Source organism: Meriones unguiculatus, chromosome 7 (assembly GCF_030254825.1).
Source record: "Meriones unguiculatus strain TT.TT164.6M chromosome 7, Bangor_MerUng_6.1, whole genome shotgun sequence".
In the NCBI taxonomy this organism is placed as follows: domain Eukaryota; kingdom Metazoa; phylum Chordata; class Mammalia; order Rodentia; family Muridae; genus Meriones; species Meriones unguiculatus.
The window spans coordinates 1,391,629-1,408,267 of NC_083355.1; the positions used below are offsets into that span (position 1 = coordinate 1,391,629).

A 16,639-nucleotide genomic window follows, 5' to 3' on the forward strand; every position below is an offset into this window, starting at 1 on the left:
AGGCACTCCAGAGGGTCTGGAGGTGATTACAGGTAAATGTCCGGAGCCACGGGAGCATGGGCCTTCCTTTCCTACTCAGCTGTGGTACCCAGGACCCCAGCTGCTGTGGCGGGAGCTTGTTGGGAAGAGTGAAGAGGTGGTGCTAGGCTCTCTCAAACCTGCCTCACTGTTGCAGCCTCCTAGCCTCTTGACGAATTTGTTGGAGGCCGACAAATTTAGCCCATTCAGGGGCCCAGTTTGGCTTTTTATTAGGTGCCAGCCCTCTGCTACCTCAGCAGTTTCCTCATCATTCCCAGGGACGGGCTTCTGTATTCCCGACCAAAGTGGTTCCAGTGGTTTAGATAGTTGAAGAGCTGGTACAGCAGCAGGCGCTTGTCGAACCCTGGGGCCTTTGGAATCTTCCGGTGGTAAGCAGTGAAGAAGGATCTGGGGAACCCTCCAAACATCAATGCAATTGCCAGTTCAAACTCAGAATGGCCGTAGAAAGAGGCTGGATCATAAATAATGGGCCCCTGGTCATCCTCAGCCACATTTCCAGACCACAGGTCTCCATGGAGCAGGGCAGGGACAATCTCTATACCAGAAAACAGATCCGGGATCTTCACCTAGAAGAGAAATTATTGCAAACATGGGACTCAGAGACCTGTGGGCTCATTTTCCAGAGCTTGGAAATAGGGCAGAGAGCCATGGATTCATCCAGAGTCCAAACAAATAATCCACCAGGCCCAGTGAAAAGGCTCGCCTGATTCCTGAATGCAACTCTGTCTAGCATTCTGCTCACTACCAAATGAGTCCAAAAACTATAGAAAATCTCAGAGGTTGGTTTTATACTATAAAAAAAATGAACCAGTTTGGTACCTACCCTCTAAACGGTTTTTCTTTATTTCTATTTGATTGCATCTCTTCTATTGAATAACATTTCTTTGATGAGTGTTCACCCTAGAGAAGTACTGCAACCCTTTACATGCAGCTCCTCGCCTTGAGACCCCAACCGTGGTGACCCCAACCATGAAATTATGTTGCTACTACTCCATAACTGTAATTTTGCTACTATTACTAATTGTAATTTAAATATCTGATATTCAACCCCAGTGAAAGGGACATTTCCCCCACACACACAAGGAATACAACCCACAAATTGAGAACCACTGCCCTACACTGATAGATGAATTATGTTTCTAATATCCTGAACCAAGTCATGCAGGAACACACCTCTTCATTAAGGTTGATGTGTAGGGTCTTTGGCAGAGGGGAAAAATGAGGGTAAAAGCAGACAAGTGAAATGAGCGAAGTCCTTGAGGCAGCATCTATGCCATCCCTCCTCCCACCTACAGGGTCAGAAGGTGCTGGCTGATGCAGCTTGACCAGCCCCCTCAACATCAGTCCTCCCTCTCCTGACTCAGTCCCAAGCGGCTCCCACATGCATGTGGTAGGCTCTCTCCAGGAAAGTAAGTGTCGTGCCCACCTGTAGCCTTGACCACAGTTCTCGTGTCTCTCGGTCAGCATAGTCCTTTTCAATGAGGTCCAGCTGCGCTTGGAGCCGGTGTTGAGTGAAAAACGCTGGCCAGTCGTCCTGCCATTCATTCACCTGAGCAAGCAGAGGAGAAGCCAGTGCTGTGACCCAAGGCCCCAGGTCGGCGTTAGTGAGAACCCCAAGTGTATTTAGATTCTCTTAAATACAGCAAACAGTAGAGAACCAAGTGACAACACAAGTGGAGTCTGAAACAATTTACCCAAAAGAAAGCAGACACAGAGAATCTCTCAGTCACCGTTCCATTGCTGTGAAGAGACACCAGGAACAAAACGTTTAACCGGAGCTTGCTTATAGCTTTAGAGCTTTTGTCCATTATCCCTGTGATGGGGAACCCCACATGGAATGCACAGCGCTGGAGCAGGAGCTGAGGGCTACATCCTTATCCACAGGCCGAGAGAGAGAGAGAGAGAGAGAGAGAGAGAGACTGGACCTGGCCTGGCATGGGCCCAGTCCCAGGGACAAACTGCCTACAACTTCCTCCTAATCCTTCGATCCTTTCAAACACTTCCACGGCCTAAGCATGGCGACTAAGCATTCAAACATAGGAGCCTATGGCAGCCATTCTTATTTTCAAACCACTACAGGGGTAAAGGGAACAAGAAAAATGAAAAATACTAAGGTGGTAGAGCCAAACACATCCAAAGACACATAGGTGCAAATGGTCAGAAACAAATACTCTAGTTAAATGAAGCTGGACTAGAGCTACCTCAAAGATAGAGTGCTTGCCTAGCATGTATGAGTCCCAAGTTCAACACACACACACACACACACACACACACAGTAAGTAAATGAGTGACAGAGATAAACAGACTGGAAAAACAAAGCAAGAACCAACTATAGGCTGGAAAGGTGAATCACCAGTGAAGTGTATTTGCTGCTCTTGCCGAGGACCTGGATTAGGTTCCCAGCACACAGTAGCTCACAATCCTTGGTAAGGTCCAGTTCCAGAGGGAATCGCTGCCCTCTTCTGGCCTCTGTGAGCAGTGGGTGTGCATCGTGCGCACACATGTATAAACATTCGGGCAAACACTTAGGCACATAAAATCAAAAAACCTTTAAAAAAAAGAGATACATTAAGTTCATATAAATCAGGTTATACACAAAACACAGAAACAGACTAAAAGGATAGAAAATGTATACATTAGTTCACAATAGGCGAAGGAGAAATAATGAAAGAAAATGAGTGGCAGTTTGTACCAGACAACACATACTTCAAAGCAAAGACTGTCCTCAAATACAAAGAAAACTTTCACACCAAAAATATGGTCAAGTACGGATCTGATAGCCCTGCGGGCAACGGGGCACTGTCGTTATTGTTTGGGGTTTTGCCTTTTATCCCAGGCTGGCTTTGAACTCCTGCCTCTTACTCAAGCTGCAAGGATTCCAGGTATGTGCCACCACCCTCTATGATTCTCTTAAATTCCTATAACTCTACAACAGAGCTTCAAAACACAACAAAATAAAACTGCTGGAACTGCAAAGATAAACAGATGAATCCTCACTCACAGCCTGATAAGGTCTTAATTTTCAGGATACAGCTAGTACATAAAAATCTTAACTTTTGTGTGTTAAAGGTGACTGTATTCAGAGACAAGGATTTTGGCACCTCGGAGGCTGAAGCAAGAGGACTTTTGGACTTGAGGTTGGTCTGGACATAATGCCTTCAGGAAGGAATTAGAGTTAAATGATGGAAATGTGAAGTCATAGTATGGCAGGACTGGAGGCCCTTCATGAAGAGAAACACACCCACGTGGTGACAGGTGCCTTTAATCCTAGCACTCAGGAGGCAGAGGCTGGCAGATCTCTTAAGTCTGAGGCCAGCCTGCTCTACCTATTGAGTTCCAGGCCAGCCAAGACTACAGAAAGAAACCCTGTTTCAAAAAAAAAAAAAAAAAAAAAAAAAAAAGAAGCAGAGAGAGAGGAGTAATACAGACAGGCACACCCTCACCAAAAAACAAAGCAACCAAAACTTAGTGGTTTTAACAATGTTTCAGGATACAAGCTAGTGTATAAAAATCATTTTTCTAATGGGGGCTGTAACTCAGATGTGGATAATTTGCTAAGCACACAGAGGCTCTGAGTGCCATACTGGAGATCGAGGAAGTAAAAAGCCTGTGTGTGTGTGTGTGTACACACGCATACACACATGAAAACCAGAGGCTGATGTGAAATCTTCCCCAGCAGCTCTCTGTCGTGTGTACACGTGTGTTCACATGTTCGTACAGTTGTACACGCATGTGCACACATGTGGAAGAGCAAGATTAAGGTCTTATTTTCCTCTGCTCTTTTCCACCTTATTAGGGTTTTTGTTGTAGTGGTAGTGGGGGGGTTGTTTTTAATAATTTTTACTTATTTTTCTTTTATGTTGATTGATGTTTTGACTGCATATACATCTGTGTGAGGGTGTCAGATCCCCTAGAACAGGTGTTACACACAGTTGGGAGCCGCCATGTGGCTGCTGGGAATTGAACCACGGCTCTCTGCAAGAGCAGCCAGTGCTCCTAACCACTGAGCCATCTCTCCAGCCCCTTGTTTTTGGTGTTTTATTGTTTGTTTGTTTTCTTTTTTTTTTTTTTTTTTTTGAGACAGGGTTTCTCTGTGTAGCCTTGGCTGTCCCTGTCCTGGACTCGCTTTGTAGAGCAGGCATCTAACTCACAGAGATCCTCCTGCCTCTGCCTCCCACGTGCCGGGATTACAGCGTGCACAACCCCCCCCCCCCCGGCTTCCACCTTATCCTTTTGTGAATCAGGGCCTCTCACTGAACCCAGAGCTCGCCAGCTGGCTGCGTGGCCAGTGGACCCTGGGGATGCTCCCGTGTCAGCCCCCTCAGCTAGCACAAGCTATAGATGCACGCCACCGTACCAGCTTCCGTGACAGTTCTGCAGCTCCAGACTCACGCCCTCACGCTGGCACAGCAGGCACTTTACCAACTGACTCGTCTCCCCAGACACCCTTCCCCCTACTTTTGAGACAAGGTGTCTTACTTGGTCACGCTGACTGGCCAACAAGGATCTTCCGATCTCCCTCTCCCCAGGGCCAGGATTACAGGTGCACACTGTGCCCAGCATTTTATAGCAGTGCTAGGCACCTAGTCCCTCCTGCTTGTAGAGCAAGTACTTGAGCAGCAGAACCACCCCCCATCCTAAAAAGAGGTCTTGTTTTGTTTTGTATTTGAGACAAGGACTCAACCTTGAACTCACTATGTAGCCAAGGATAACTATGAATTTTTAAGTTTTCTTCCTCCACCTCCAAACTTCTGAGATTACAGGCATACAACATATCTGGCACAATTAAAAATAATAATACTTGGCCAGCACTCAGGAGGCAGAGGCAGGTGGATCTCTGTGAGTTTAAGGCCAGCCTGGTCTACTGAGAGAGTTCTAATACAGCCAAAGACACACAGTAAGACCCTGTCTCAAATAATAATAATAATAATAATAATAATAGTAATAATAATAATTGACTTTTGCCAGGTGTGGTGGTGCACACTTGTAATCTTATTACTTGAGAGGCAGAGGCAGGAGGGTCATAGCAAGCTCGCAGGCAGCCTGGTCTCCATTTCAAGTTCCAAGCCAGATAGGATTATATAGTGAGACCCTGTCTCAAAAAGAAATGAAAAGGAAAAGAAGACATACAGTCAGCAAACGGCACGCGTGCACATAGGCTTAACATCATCAGTCATGACGGAAATACCAACGGAATCTCAGCGTGAACACTTTTCTCCAGCTGGCTTCAAGTAAAAACAAACAACTCCAGAAACTATCCAGTACAGGTGAGGGTAGGAGAACCTGGAACTCTCCTAAAGCTGGTGGGAGTGTAGACCGCCACAACCTCTTTGGAAGCAATTTTGTTTCTATTGTTTTGTTTTTACTGTTTTTTTTTTTTCTTTTTTAAGATTTAAAAAAAATTTATGTGTATGTGTCTCTGCGTGAGAGTATACCACAGGGGTCTGGGTACCTGCAAAGGCCAAAAGAAGGTGTCAGATTTTGGGAAAGTGGAGTGACAGGTAGTCATGAGCTTCTGGGGCCCGAACCCAGGTCCTCTGCAGGAGCAGTAAGACCGCTCAACCACAGAACGGTGCCTCAGCCCCAGGTGACAGTTTCTGAATACTTAAGTTAGAACCTACAACCTACGGTGCAACCCAGGTTTTTCATCTCAGATCTCATATAGTCACCCAAGATAAAGAGGTTACACACATGGCTGGAGGGATGGCTCAGAGGGTAAGAGCACTGGCTGTCCTTCCAAAGGTCCTGAGTTCAATTCCCAGCAACCACATGGTGGCTCATAACCGTCTATAGTGAGGTCTGGTGCCCTCTGCTGGTGGGCAAGCTTACATGCAGCAGAATATTGTATACATTCTAAATAAATGTTTTTTTTTTAAAAAAAGTTTCTTTAAAAAAAAAAAACTTGTACACAAAGCTTCATAGCAGCTTTATTTGTAAAAACAGAAGCTGAAAACAACCCAGACATCTATCAACAGATGAATGGATAGACAAACAGAGATCATAGTTTACCTATATGGTGGAATGGACTTTTGACATATGTGCCCAGAATGAGTGTCATATGTAAACATCAGAAGATTTGCCATGGACACATATCATAATTATCAGACTGAGCAAAGCATGTCATATTGGGGGGAAAAGGTGAAGGGGGACATACTGTATTATTATATTTATATAAAACTTCACGACACACACATGCATCTCGACCTGTGGTGGCCCAGGAATGGATGGGCTACAGGAAGGGGCTGGGAAGGACTGAGGAAGGAGCAATGTGCTCGTTTGCACCTGCAGGGAGCAGTGTGCGGCTGGCTGCCCATGTCACCAACCTGTGCACCTGAAGGAGGTCAGTGTGCTTCCAGGGAGTGGACACGAGCGCAGGTTGCTCCAAGGGCTGCTCTGAGAAATCCCAAGGCCCACTCTGAAGCAAGCGGGCAGCCTACAGTCCTAGTCATGCTCCTGGAGTCCTTCTTGGATGCCGAAGTCACTTAGCCTGGGGTTTACCACGCCAGCCTGGCAAACCCCCAGGCACTGGGGCCCACCATCTGGCATTCCACCATTCCTATTTACCTGCCAAGGCTCCCAGTGCATGGGGGCTCTCCATTTGCCAGAAGGTGACAAGGTCACAAAGGACACAATTTCACATTAGGGACAGAAGGCTCGCTCAGCAAGCTCGGTCTTGCCACTTAGATGGAAGGGCCATGATTCCAAGGCTTCAGAGGGATGGGTGAGCTACGAAAGGCAGGTGCCATCTGGGTGTAAGGACTGAGAAGGGCAGCCTTGCATCATGGTTAGAGCCCATCTCTGAAGCCAGTCTTTAGGCGAGTCTCTGGAAACGTTACTTAGTCCCAGTGCATGTTTCTTCTCTAGATGGGCCAGTGACATCACCCAGTTCACTACCCACCATGGCAACAGGTAAGCTGAGTCAGACAAAATGCTTCAGTGTTGCTTAGTTCTTAGCAGGGAACCTGGCCCATGAACTCCCCAGCCAGCCGGACTGTGTTTCCAAGAGAACGCTCAGGGTCTAAGAAATCACTTTCAGCGTTTTCCCACATGACTGCAACACCCCTCAAGGGCCCCTCAGCCCAGCTGGGGGGGGGATGCCCCAGAGCTTGGGGATGTTTGGAGACACTACACAAAGAAGCCACTATGCTTCATGAGGCAAGTCTTTCGAGTCCTGATACCACAAGAAACTCTAAACTCAACACGTAACTCAAGACGACCAGCCATGCTCGTCCGAGGCCATGTGGTCCCTAGCTCCAGCCAGATGTGTAACAGCGGGAAAGTCAGGTTTGGCTGAGATTAGGGATCCTTGACAAGCTTTCTGTGCAATGTTATTGGGACCTAGATTCATGGCTGCCTCTTGGCTGGGATAGCTGAGTCTGCCCCAGGCCTCATAAAAATCTTACAGCAAGACTCCTCCACCTCACAGCAGAGAGAGCATGACTATCGCCTACAGTAGCCCAACTAGTCAGAGAAGGCTTCAAGAGAAGGATATGAAAATGTTGGCCCTTCAAGTAGTACCAGGTTTAAATTGGGATGGCTCTTATTTAGAATTGTCCTTTATTTATTTATTTATTTATTTATTTATTTATTTTTTACTATTTTATATCCTGATTGAAGCCCCCTTCCTCATCTCCTCCCAGTCCTGTCCTCCCTCCTCTTTCCCTCTATCCCCTTCCCCTATTCCACTGAATGGGAGAGTTCTCTTCCTTTGCCATCCAACCCTAGCTTATCAAGTCTCATCAGGACTGCCTGGACCCTCTTCCTCTGTGGCCTGGCAAGGCCGCATCACCAGGGGGAAGTGATCAAAGAGCAGGCAGCTGAGTTCATGAGGTGGTCCCTGCTTCCCTTACTCAGAAACCCACATGGAGACTGAGCTGTGTATGAGCTACATCTGAGCAGAGGGTCTAGGTCCTCTCCATGCATGGTGGTTATTTGGCATTGGGAGAGAGGGAACAGGACAGGAGCCTACCATAGAGGTCTTCTAAAAGGCTTCACCCAACAGGAGATTGAAGCAGATGCAGAGACTCACAGCTTAACTTTGGGCAGAGCACAGGGAGTCTTATGAAAGAAGTGGGGATAGAAGGTCTCAGAGGGGACAGGAGCTCCACAAGGAAACCAACAAAGCTTAAAAAAAAAAAATCTGAGCCCAGGGGCCCTGCAGAGACTGATGTACCAACCAGAATTGTCCTTAATAAAGCAAAATATGGTCTAGGAATGGCTTCTCTGAGGTAGGTGAAGGTCAGGTAGACTGCCTAGGAGACAAGCCTCCTGTAGATCTGGCTACTTTCTAAGATGGTGATTCGGGATGGTTACTCAACAGAGACAACAGTACTTGCTGTCCTCCCAAAGGACCAGAGCATCTGGTTGACAATAACCTGCAGCTCCAGTTCCGATGATCAGACAGCGTCCTCTGCCACCTGCGGTACCTACAGATGTGGCATACACTCTCACACCATGAACGAAAATAAATCGTTTTAAAAACGGATGAAACCAGGCATGGTGGCTCATGTCTATAATAACGATGTGTGAGACACTATATCAGGAAGATTATGAGTTCCAGTCCAAAATCTACTCCAAACCATACAGTGAAACATTATTCTACCATAAAAAAATGCTTGCCGGGCACAATGGTGCACAGCTGTGATCCCAGCAATCTGGGAGGCAGAGGCAGGCGGATCGCTGTGAGTTCAAGCTGATCTGGTCTACAAAGAGAGTCCAGGACAGCCAAGGCTACACAGAGAAGCCCTGTCTCGAAAAACCAAAAGAAAAGGAAGAAATGGTGCTCTTCCAAATGCTACATTAACCTTAAAAACACTGCAGTAAGTGAAACAAGCTGGACACAGGTCACATGTTACATAATGTCACCAACATAAAGTGTCCAGAACAGCCTAAACCATAGAGATGGTCAGTAGATTTTTGATGGCCAGGGACTCAGGAAAGGGGGGAAGGGAGTGACTGGTAATAGGGGTTGCTGTTGGGTGATGAAAATACTATGGAATGAGACATAATAATAAATCTACACCCATCTCACCTAAACACACTTGACCTCACCTGATCTCAGAGGCTAAGCAGCCAGGCTTGGTTACAACGTGGATACAAGACACTGGTGACACTTGCATTGACACTGTGATTGTACTAATAGAAAAAAAATGGAATGTTACATCTTAAAATAAGAGTTTGCCCAGTGGTGGCAGCGGCGGTGCAAGCCTTTCATCCAGCACTTGTAAGGAGGAGACGGACAGATAGATCTCTGTGAGTTCAAGGCCAAGCATGGTCTACAGATCGAGTTCCAGGACAGCCAGGGCTACACAAAGAAACCCTGTCTCAAAAAAAAAAAATTGTGTGTGTCTGTGTGTGTGTGTGTGTGTGTATAAAATGGAGAGTTTTGTGTTACATGAATCACATCTCAATTATATCCCAATAAACAACAATAATTTTAACGGCCCTAGAAGACCTCTGTGATAAGGGCTTGATTCTTCCCCTGTCCAGTCTTGAGACTCTTGAGACTCTTACACTGGCCAGCCTGCCCCACAGCTTGGCCTTCGCATCACTGCTGGCAGCGCCTGGAGGCCAAGCATCTGACTGCAGAGCCTCCTCCCTCGAAGCTCCGCCCAGGCGGCCTTCCCATATCCGCTCCACAAGTGTGGCAGCCGGCCCTCCACCTTCACAGGGGCCCGTGGCGGCACTGGCACTCCCGGGAAGGTTAGCGGCCAAGCCCAGAGCCTCTGGAATGGTCGCCACTCAGTAGGGCTGCCCTCACTCCAACACTCACCTGTGGGATGAAGCCGCAGCAAGTCACCGTGCTGAAGCCGAACTTGGACACACCCTGGGGCTCAGCACTGTCTGCCCCACAGCCTGTCAACAGAAATCTTGGTGTCATGAGGCTCCTCATCTTCCGTGGGAACCAGACCTTGGGGAATGCCCCACAGATCTGGCTGGACACACACAAACGGCTCAGACAGCAAACACGGGTGAAGCCCTGCACATTGATTAGCCTCCTCAGACTTCACACCCGAGGGCAATGGGCAGACCATGGGATTGGTAGGTGAGGTAAATGCTGTTCATTTACCAGCTCCACTGAAATTACTTAATCATCTCATTTCACAATGACAATGGGGCTGGAGAGATGTCCCCAAGAGCACTTGCTGCTCTTCTGACAGTCCCAGCACCCAGGCTGAAGAATGTACAACTGCCTGCAGCTCTGCCTCCAAGGATCTGCTATCCCCTTCTAGCTCCAGCAAGTACCTACACACACCGCAAACTTACCCACCGTGCTCTCCCGGGCCCTGGCCTTCTCCCTGAGCTTCTGGTTGTAAAGGTGCAAATCTGCCATCTGGTCCCCAAGCTTTGATGCCTGACTGAGGAAAGGAGAAAAGGCGACGGTTAAAACAGGCAGCGCTGGGCAGCGCGTCCTGCTCTGAGAGAGCAGCTGCGAACAGCACAGTAATAAGCCTTTCTAGAAGGATAAAGCATTGTCAGAGCCTGGCGACACGGCCCTGGCACAGACCCTCAGTCAGGGAAAAGGCTTCAGCTCTCAACTTCCACAGATGTGAGCTGAAGATGGGGAGACCCTGAACACTCACACACTGAGATACAAACTGTGGCGGCCCTCTGCTGACAAAATGTTGATGCCTTCTTTATCAGAGTCTGTCCTTTAACATTGTATACATGCATGGTTGAAAGGGGGAAAAATGAAGAACCCAGATAATCAATTAGCCTCTCTCAGTCAGTCCAAATTGGATTAGTATACTATTTAACACAGAGCAAGGGACTTTTCAAATACACTTACTTCATGCAGGCTCATCACAGCTAAACTAACCAAAGAAAAACAGCAATTATCTTTGTCTTAATTAAGAATAGGCTCTGGGGATTAGAGAGTTGGCTCAGCAGTTAAGAACACTGGCTGCTCTTCCAGAGGACCTGGGTTCGATTCCCAGCACCCTCGTGGTGACTCATACCTTGTGTAAATCCAGGTCCATGGGATCCAACTCCCCTCCTCTGGTCTCTGAGAGCAGCACACAAATAGTGGTGCACAGACATACATGAAGCCAAAGTACCCAGACACATAAAATTATTTTTAAAACTTTAATAGGGAAAGACAAGTTGGCTTTGTTATTCTTGTGAAAGTTGAAGAATTAATAGAAGTTTCACTTTCAGGATTTCAGGTATAATAAGAGAAAACCAAACAATAATAATAATAATAATAATAATAATAATAATAAAGGATGTACTCCAGCATCTGGAGCTGAAGAGACGGGTCGTGAGCTAGGAGCACCTACAGAGGGACCCAGGTTTCCAGTACCCACATGGCAGCTCAAAAACATCTGGAAGTCCAGTTCCAGGGGACCCAGCACCCTTATCTAGCCTCTATAGTCACCAGACATGCACATGGTGCATACACATGTGGGCAAACATATATATACAATAAATCTTGATAGATATATATATATGTACTCATATACATAACTTATAAAAATCTTTAAAAAGTGGACTCCGACAGCTAGGCATAGTGACACATGCCTTTAACCCCAGTGCTTGGAAACAGGCCAGCATGGTCTAACCTAGTGAATTCCAGGCCAGTCAGTAAGACCTTAAAAAAAAACAAAACCACTCTGGAACTTGCCTGGGTTACGTGAGCAGCTCAACAGAGACTGCTCACTAGTACCCCCGCCCCCGCTCTCTACCTATCTCACCTGTCTTCTCTGTTCTGTGTCTCTGTTTTTCTGTGTCTTGTGTCCCTGCCTGTCCCTGCCTCTTTCCGTGTACATGTGTCTCTTTTTTCTCTCTCTCTCCGTACATGTCTCTCTATGTTTATGTCAGTCTTTCCCTGTCTCTTCCTCTTCTTCCTCTTCCTATCTGAGTGCCTTTGTGTGTGCACGTGGCTCTCTCCTCCCATACACAAATGTTCTCACCTGCTCAGGCTCCTCATCTTCAAATGCTCCATCACAAAGACAGCCCCACCTCCTTGCAGGTCAATCACCTTCATGGGCTTAGGCACCCTCACCAAGCCAGTGCTGCGGAGGGCCTCCAGGCTCGCCATCTCTCCCTCAAACATCTGCCGGGCCTGCATCCAAATGCCATGAGCTCTGTCAGCTCTGCAAACCTGGGCTCTTACCAGGGCCTTGCTAGCCAGACCAAAGAATTCACGGCCCTTGGCACAAGCCACAAAACCAAAAATCTTAGTTACTGAAAAGCAACATTACATTTGCCCCTCAAGGCCAGGATTCAAAAGAGACCCTTCAGATAAGAAGGAGCTAAAAGGACAAGCCTGGTGCCAGAACTCACAGGGTCTACGGGAAGACCCACAGAGCAAAGCCTTGCTGTGGGAGATGCACAGTCACAAAGGGGTGGAAAGGCGGGATGGGAGGAAGGTGAGCTAACAGAAATCCCGGGCTGGCTGGGCCTGGGTTCTCCAGGGATTGCTTTCCTTCCTGTCTCTAAATGGGGGCAGCCAGCCTTAGGCCGGGCAGAAATTACCTGGGTCTATATTTGGGTCAGAGAAGGCAGAATGGGGAGGTCTGTAGGGCCAGGCTCACCAGGGACCGGAGAGCTACAACAGAACCATATACCCAGCTTGTCCATAGGCAGCTGCCGGGACCCAGAGGCTCGTTTCTAAGCCACTTCTATAAATATCCCATTTATTTTTAGGCAAACTTTCAGACTGTTCACTATGGCTTGGTAAAAACATGAATTTTATTTATTTACTTATTTATTTGAGGTGCTGGGGACTGAACCCAGGAGACTGTGCATACTAGGCAAATGCTCTACTACTCAAAGATATCCTCAGCCCACTCCACCCCACAAAAGACATGCATTTATTCATGAGGTTTGTGAATACTTCTACATATAGAATCTTTTTTTTTTTTTTTAATCAAAAGTAGATGGCACTGTGAGTAAAAGCATTCAAGCCTGATGGCCCAACTGTGATCTCCAGAGCCTACGTAAGAATCCAGATGTGGTAGTGCACATGAGTAATCCCAGCCTCCCACCACACAACGGCAGGCAGAGGCAGGAGAACCAGCTACAGTCTTTCAGGCCAGCTAGCCTGGAGCACAGTGTGTGGCAGCAGAACCAACAGAAACCTTGCCACAGAAGAAGGGGGAAGGACAGAACCGCCTCCCAAAAGTTGTCCCCTGACTTCTATGTGTGTGATGGCATGTGAAAGCCAGGGCTTTCACACACATACATAGACACAAAATAATTGAATATTTTATTATTTAAAAATGAAACAAAGTCAAAACCACTTATTATCACACATGAAAATAACTCTTCCCTTTTAACTCAGGTTTTCAAGGGGGAAAGTCAGACAGGTGTCCTCAAACTGCCAACCAGCACGTGGGACCAAGAGGCATGCGCTAAGCATGCTGGGTGGGAGGACATTTGCAAACCCCACCCATGCTTCTAGGTTTGCCAACGGTGCAGAGGATGCTGGGTGATGCTACCCCTGACACCATCGCCAAAGATACCAGGAGGGACCGGGAAGGGCTGCTCTGGGCTGCTCTTCTCCGCCTCGGCCAGCATGGCTACCGGAACCACTGTCCAGACCTCCTCCCCACAGAGCCTGGACCCTCTGGAGTCCTTCCTCCGCAGCGGGGGAGGCACCACGAGGAGCCGTCAACAGCGTGCTCCCACGGGCTCTGGCTACATTCTCCATTTGTCTTACAGTTTTCCATGCATTCTTTCGTTGTTGTTAGTTTGGTTTGGCTTTTGTTTTTGAGTCAGCTTCTCCTCATATAGCCAGGCTGGCATGGCACTCACTATCCTCCTGCCTCAGTCTCCTAAGAAGTAGGAAGGCAGATCATATGACGCTATGCCTGACCTGTACATTCTTAGACAGGAATATCTTAAGGGTCCTAGAAAGCAACAGAGCCTGGAAAGATAGTGCTAGCCTGGCGCTGGGAATCCAGTCTCTCCCCACCTTTTGGGAGAATTCGGGAGCTCATGTCAGAGCAGAGACCAGACATGGGCAGAAGCAGCCTGCAGCTGAGACTCGTCTCTCCCATGGTCAGGGATTACAGAAATGTAAAGCCCTTGTGTGGGGGCAAAAGAAAATGATCATGCAGCAAAGGAAACCCCGGTCCTAAGAGGAAGCCTGCCGGCAGGTGCCGAGCCCTCAGCAGGGCGCAGGGACACCGGGCCTCGTTTCCCTACCACTTCCCAGAAAAGTGCGTTCCTCTTCCCCTCCCCGGACTCCATCCTGGTACTCCCGGCAGCGCACCTGCGTCCTGCGGTTGACCTTGACAAACACGGGGCCAGTGTCCGTGTCGTAGGCATAGCCCTCGCTGATGCAGCCGGCCCCGGAGCTCCCAAAGGCCCGCAGCGTCCTGGTGCGAAGCTCAGCGCGCAGCAGCTGCTCCATGGAGACTTGAAGACCAGAATGCGGGGAGATTGACGCAGAGGACGGGACTCGGGTACCAGAAGGAAGCCCGGGGCTCGGCGCGGCGCGGTGAGTGCAGGGCTGGCGGGAGGGGGTGCTGCCTGGCGGCCACAACAGTCTGACTGCGCAGTCGGCTGGCTCCTAGCTAGCCAGCTCTCGGGTGCCCGCTATCCCTGCATGCTCCTGGTGCATGAGAGCTGGGGCGGGAGGGGGAAGGGAGGGAGGAGCTGGACCAGACAGCTTTCTCCACCCCGGGCTGCTAGGGGAAGGAAAGCTGCAAAGCCTTCAGCGGCGCCCTCCAACAGGCTCAGTCCAGTTTCTACTCCAGTTTGACTCACCCCAGGGGCGCGGGACCCCACAGACCTGGCACTGGGTGTTCTGTAAAGCCGGGGAGGTGGGTAGAAAGGGGTGTCCCCGTGTCCTTACGGAAGTCCCGGCACATCTGCACACATCAGGGGTCTGCCCTAGGCCCTGTGTCCTCTTTACAACTGGGCAAACTGGGAGTGCCCACCGGAAGGTTTGTGCCCGGGCTTCTTTATCCTTGCTACGCAAGGCACAGCCTAGAGACTCGGCTATCCTATGGAGAGGCTCTCACTGCCCAGATAGGGGTACCCCAGCCAGGCCAGAGTGACACCATTACCACCCCAGGGCTGGGTGATAGAGACTGCTCGGGGAACTGTGATAGTAGCAGCCTACCCCGCCCCCCAGGGTGAGACTCTGGATCTCAGACAGCCATGAAGGAAACAAGCTTCAAGACATACCTGGTCATGTGTACGCGGGTGCACACACATGCATACAGAAACATGTTCACAGACTGCCATAGGGGACAGTCTGTGCTAGCCCTCCCCTGTTTTAGGAGAGTTTGCTAAAATCTCCACAGAGCTGCTGAGGCCTCCCCTGTACTGTAATGTCTCCGAATGAGAAGATTGGCTGGCTGGATGACCCGTTGCTGAGCTTTCAGAATGTGCTAGGGCACAAGGGAATGTCAGCTAAGCCCACAGATACCCTGTGGGAGGGTCCTATAACTAGTCCCCACCACTCTATGCAGAAACCAAAGCATAGAGAAGTTAACTTGCACCAGACCCAGTGGGAGACAGCTCAGAACATTAGAAGCTGAGTCTGGTTTGGGGCTCCAACCTCTGAATCTTAGCCTCAGGCCCTCATGGGACAGGATCCCCAGAATACATCCTAGGAAGTCTGTCTCCACCATGCTGCTCAGGGTTTCCCTCATGGCCTGACAGCTTCAACCGTTCCCTTATCAGACACCCTCACAGTAAGGGCGAGGCTACTGCCCACCGAGCACATGAAGAGATAACACGTGTGAGGCCTCGGGGGCAAAGCCTGTCAGTGCTGGCCATCCTCATGGTCTTTGTGACCTGTCCCTGGCTCAGAATGGAGGCAGGGTTCCCGGAGGCTCTTTAGTAACTCCTGCATCTGCCGCCTACGTGGGGGGACTGGAACCCAGGCCCAGCAGCCACCATCAAGAAGAGACGATGATAGGGAACCTGGGCCCAGCAGCCACCAACAGGCAAGAGACGACGATAGGGCCTCCTGATGTGGCCTGATCGTTCCCAGTCACGGAGGCCGGAGCCGCCTCTCCAGAGAGCCAAGCACCATTTCCACCTCTTCCCTCTATGCTGGGTCTTCCATGGCTCAGGGACTAACCTAACTGGGGCTGTGAGGGAATGAGGAAAAGACAAACGTGAACACACAGAAAAGCTGGGATAGGGTGGACTGGCCTCTCCGATGGATCTCAGCGTGTTTGTTATCCACAGCTGAACAAGTAGGCAGGGTTTGCTGCATGCAGCTAAGTGAGGAGGCAGCTTATACTGACTCAGCAGGAAGTGTCTAAGGGGAGCAGTCTCCAGGCAGTGAGTATCTGGGAGGAAGAAGCTATGGCAGACATTTTCCACATGTGCTGTCAACATTCGTGCTCAGACCAGAGGAAAGCTCTGCTATCTCTCTGTGCTTTACCTGGAAGAAAGGCTTTGCCAAAGTCTCGTGGATCTGAGGCTGTGGTGCTGATATTTTAGGCTCATGTCAATCCCACAGACCCACTCAGGCCTTCTCTGCTGCCCACACTACTGGTTATGATCCTTCAAGACCAAGTAAAGAGACTTGACAGTGAGGAAAGGTCACTCCAAAGGCAGCTAGAACAGCCATCCACAGGAAACATACCCAGTGTCTCCACCTGAGGCCAGTGCTACCACTGACCTTGACGGA

General features: G+C 49.1%; 1 protein-coding gene across 2 annotated transcripts; it reads right to left on the reverse strand.

Moving 5' to 3' along the window:
- Positions 1-231: 231 nt before the first annotated feature.
- On the reverse strand, positions 232-14,650 carry Fn3k (fructosamine 3 kinase). Of its 2 annotated transcripts, XM_060386209.1 has the most exons (6): positions 14,258-14,643; positions 11,952-12,103; positions 10,306-10,397; positions 9,812-9,894; positions 1,466-1,588; positions 232-605 (listed from the first exon to the last, which is right to left on the reverse strand). In XM_060386209.1, the coding sequence occupies exons 1-6, from the start codon at positions 14,396-14,398 to the stop codon at positions 267-269; spliced, it is 930 nt and encodes a 309-aa protein (XP_060242192.1). In that variant the 5' UTR covers positions 14,399-14,643; the 3' UTR covers positions 232-266. The 2 variants fall into 2 exon arrangements, with proteins under 2 accessions (XP_060242192.1, XP_060242193.1); XM_060386210.1 differs by lacking the exon at positions 11,952-12,103 and having other exon boundaries at positions 10,310-10,397; positions 14,258-14,650.
- Positions 14,651-16,639: the final 1,989 nt, after the last annotated feature.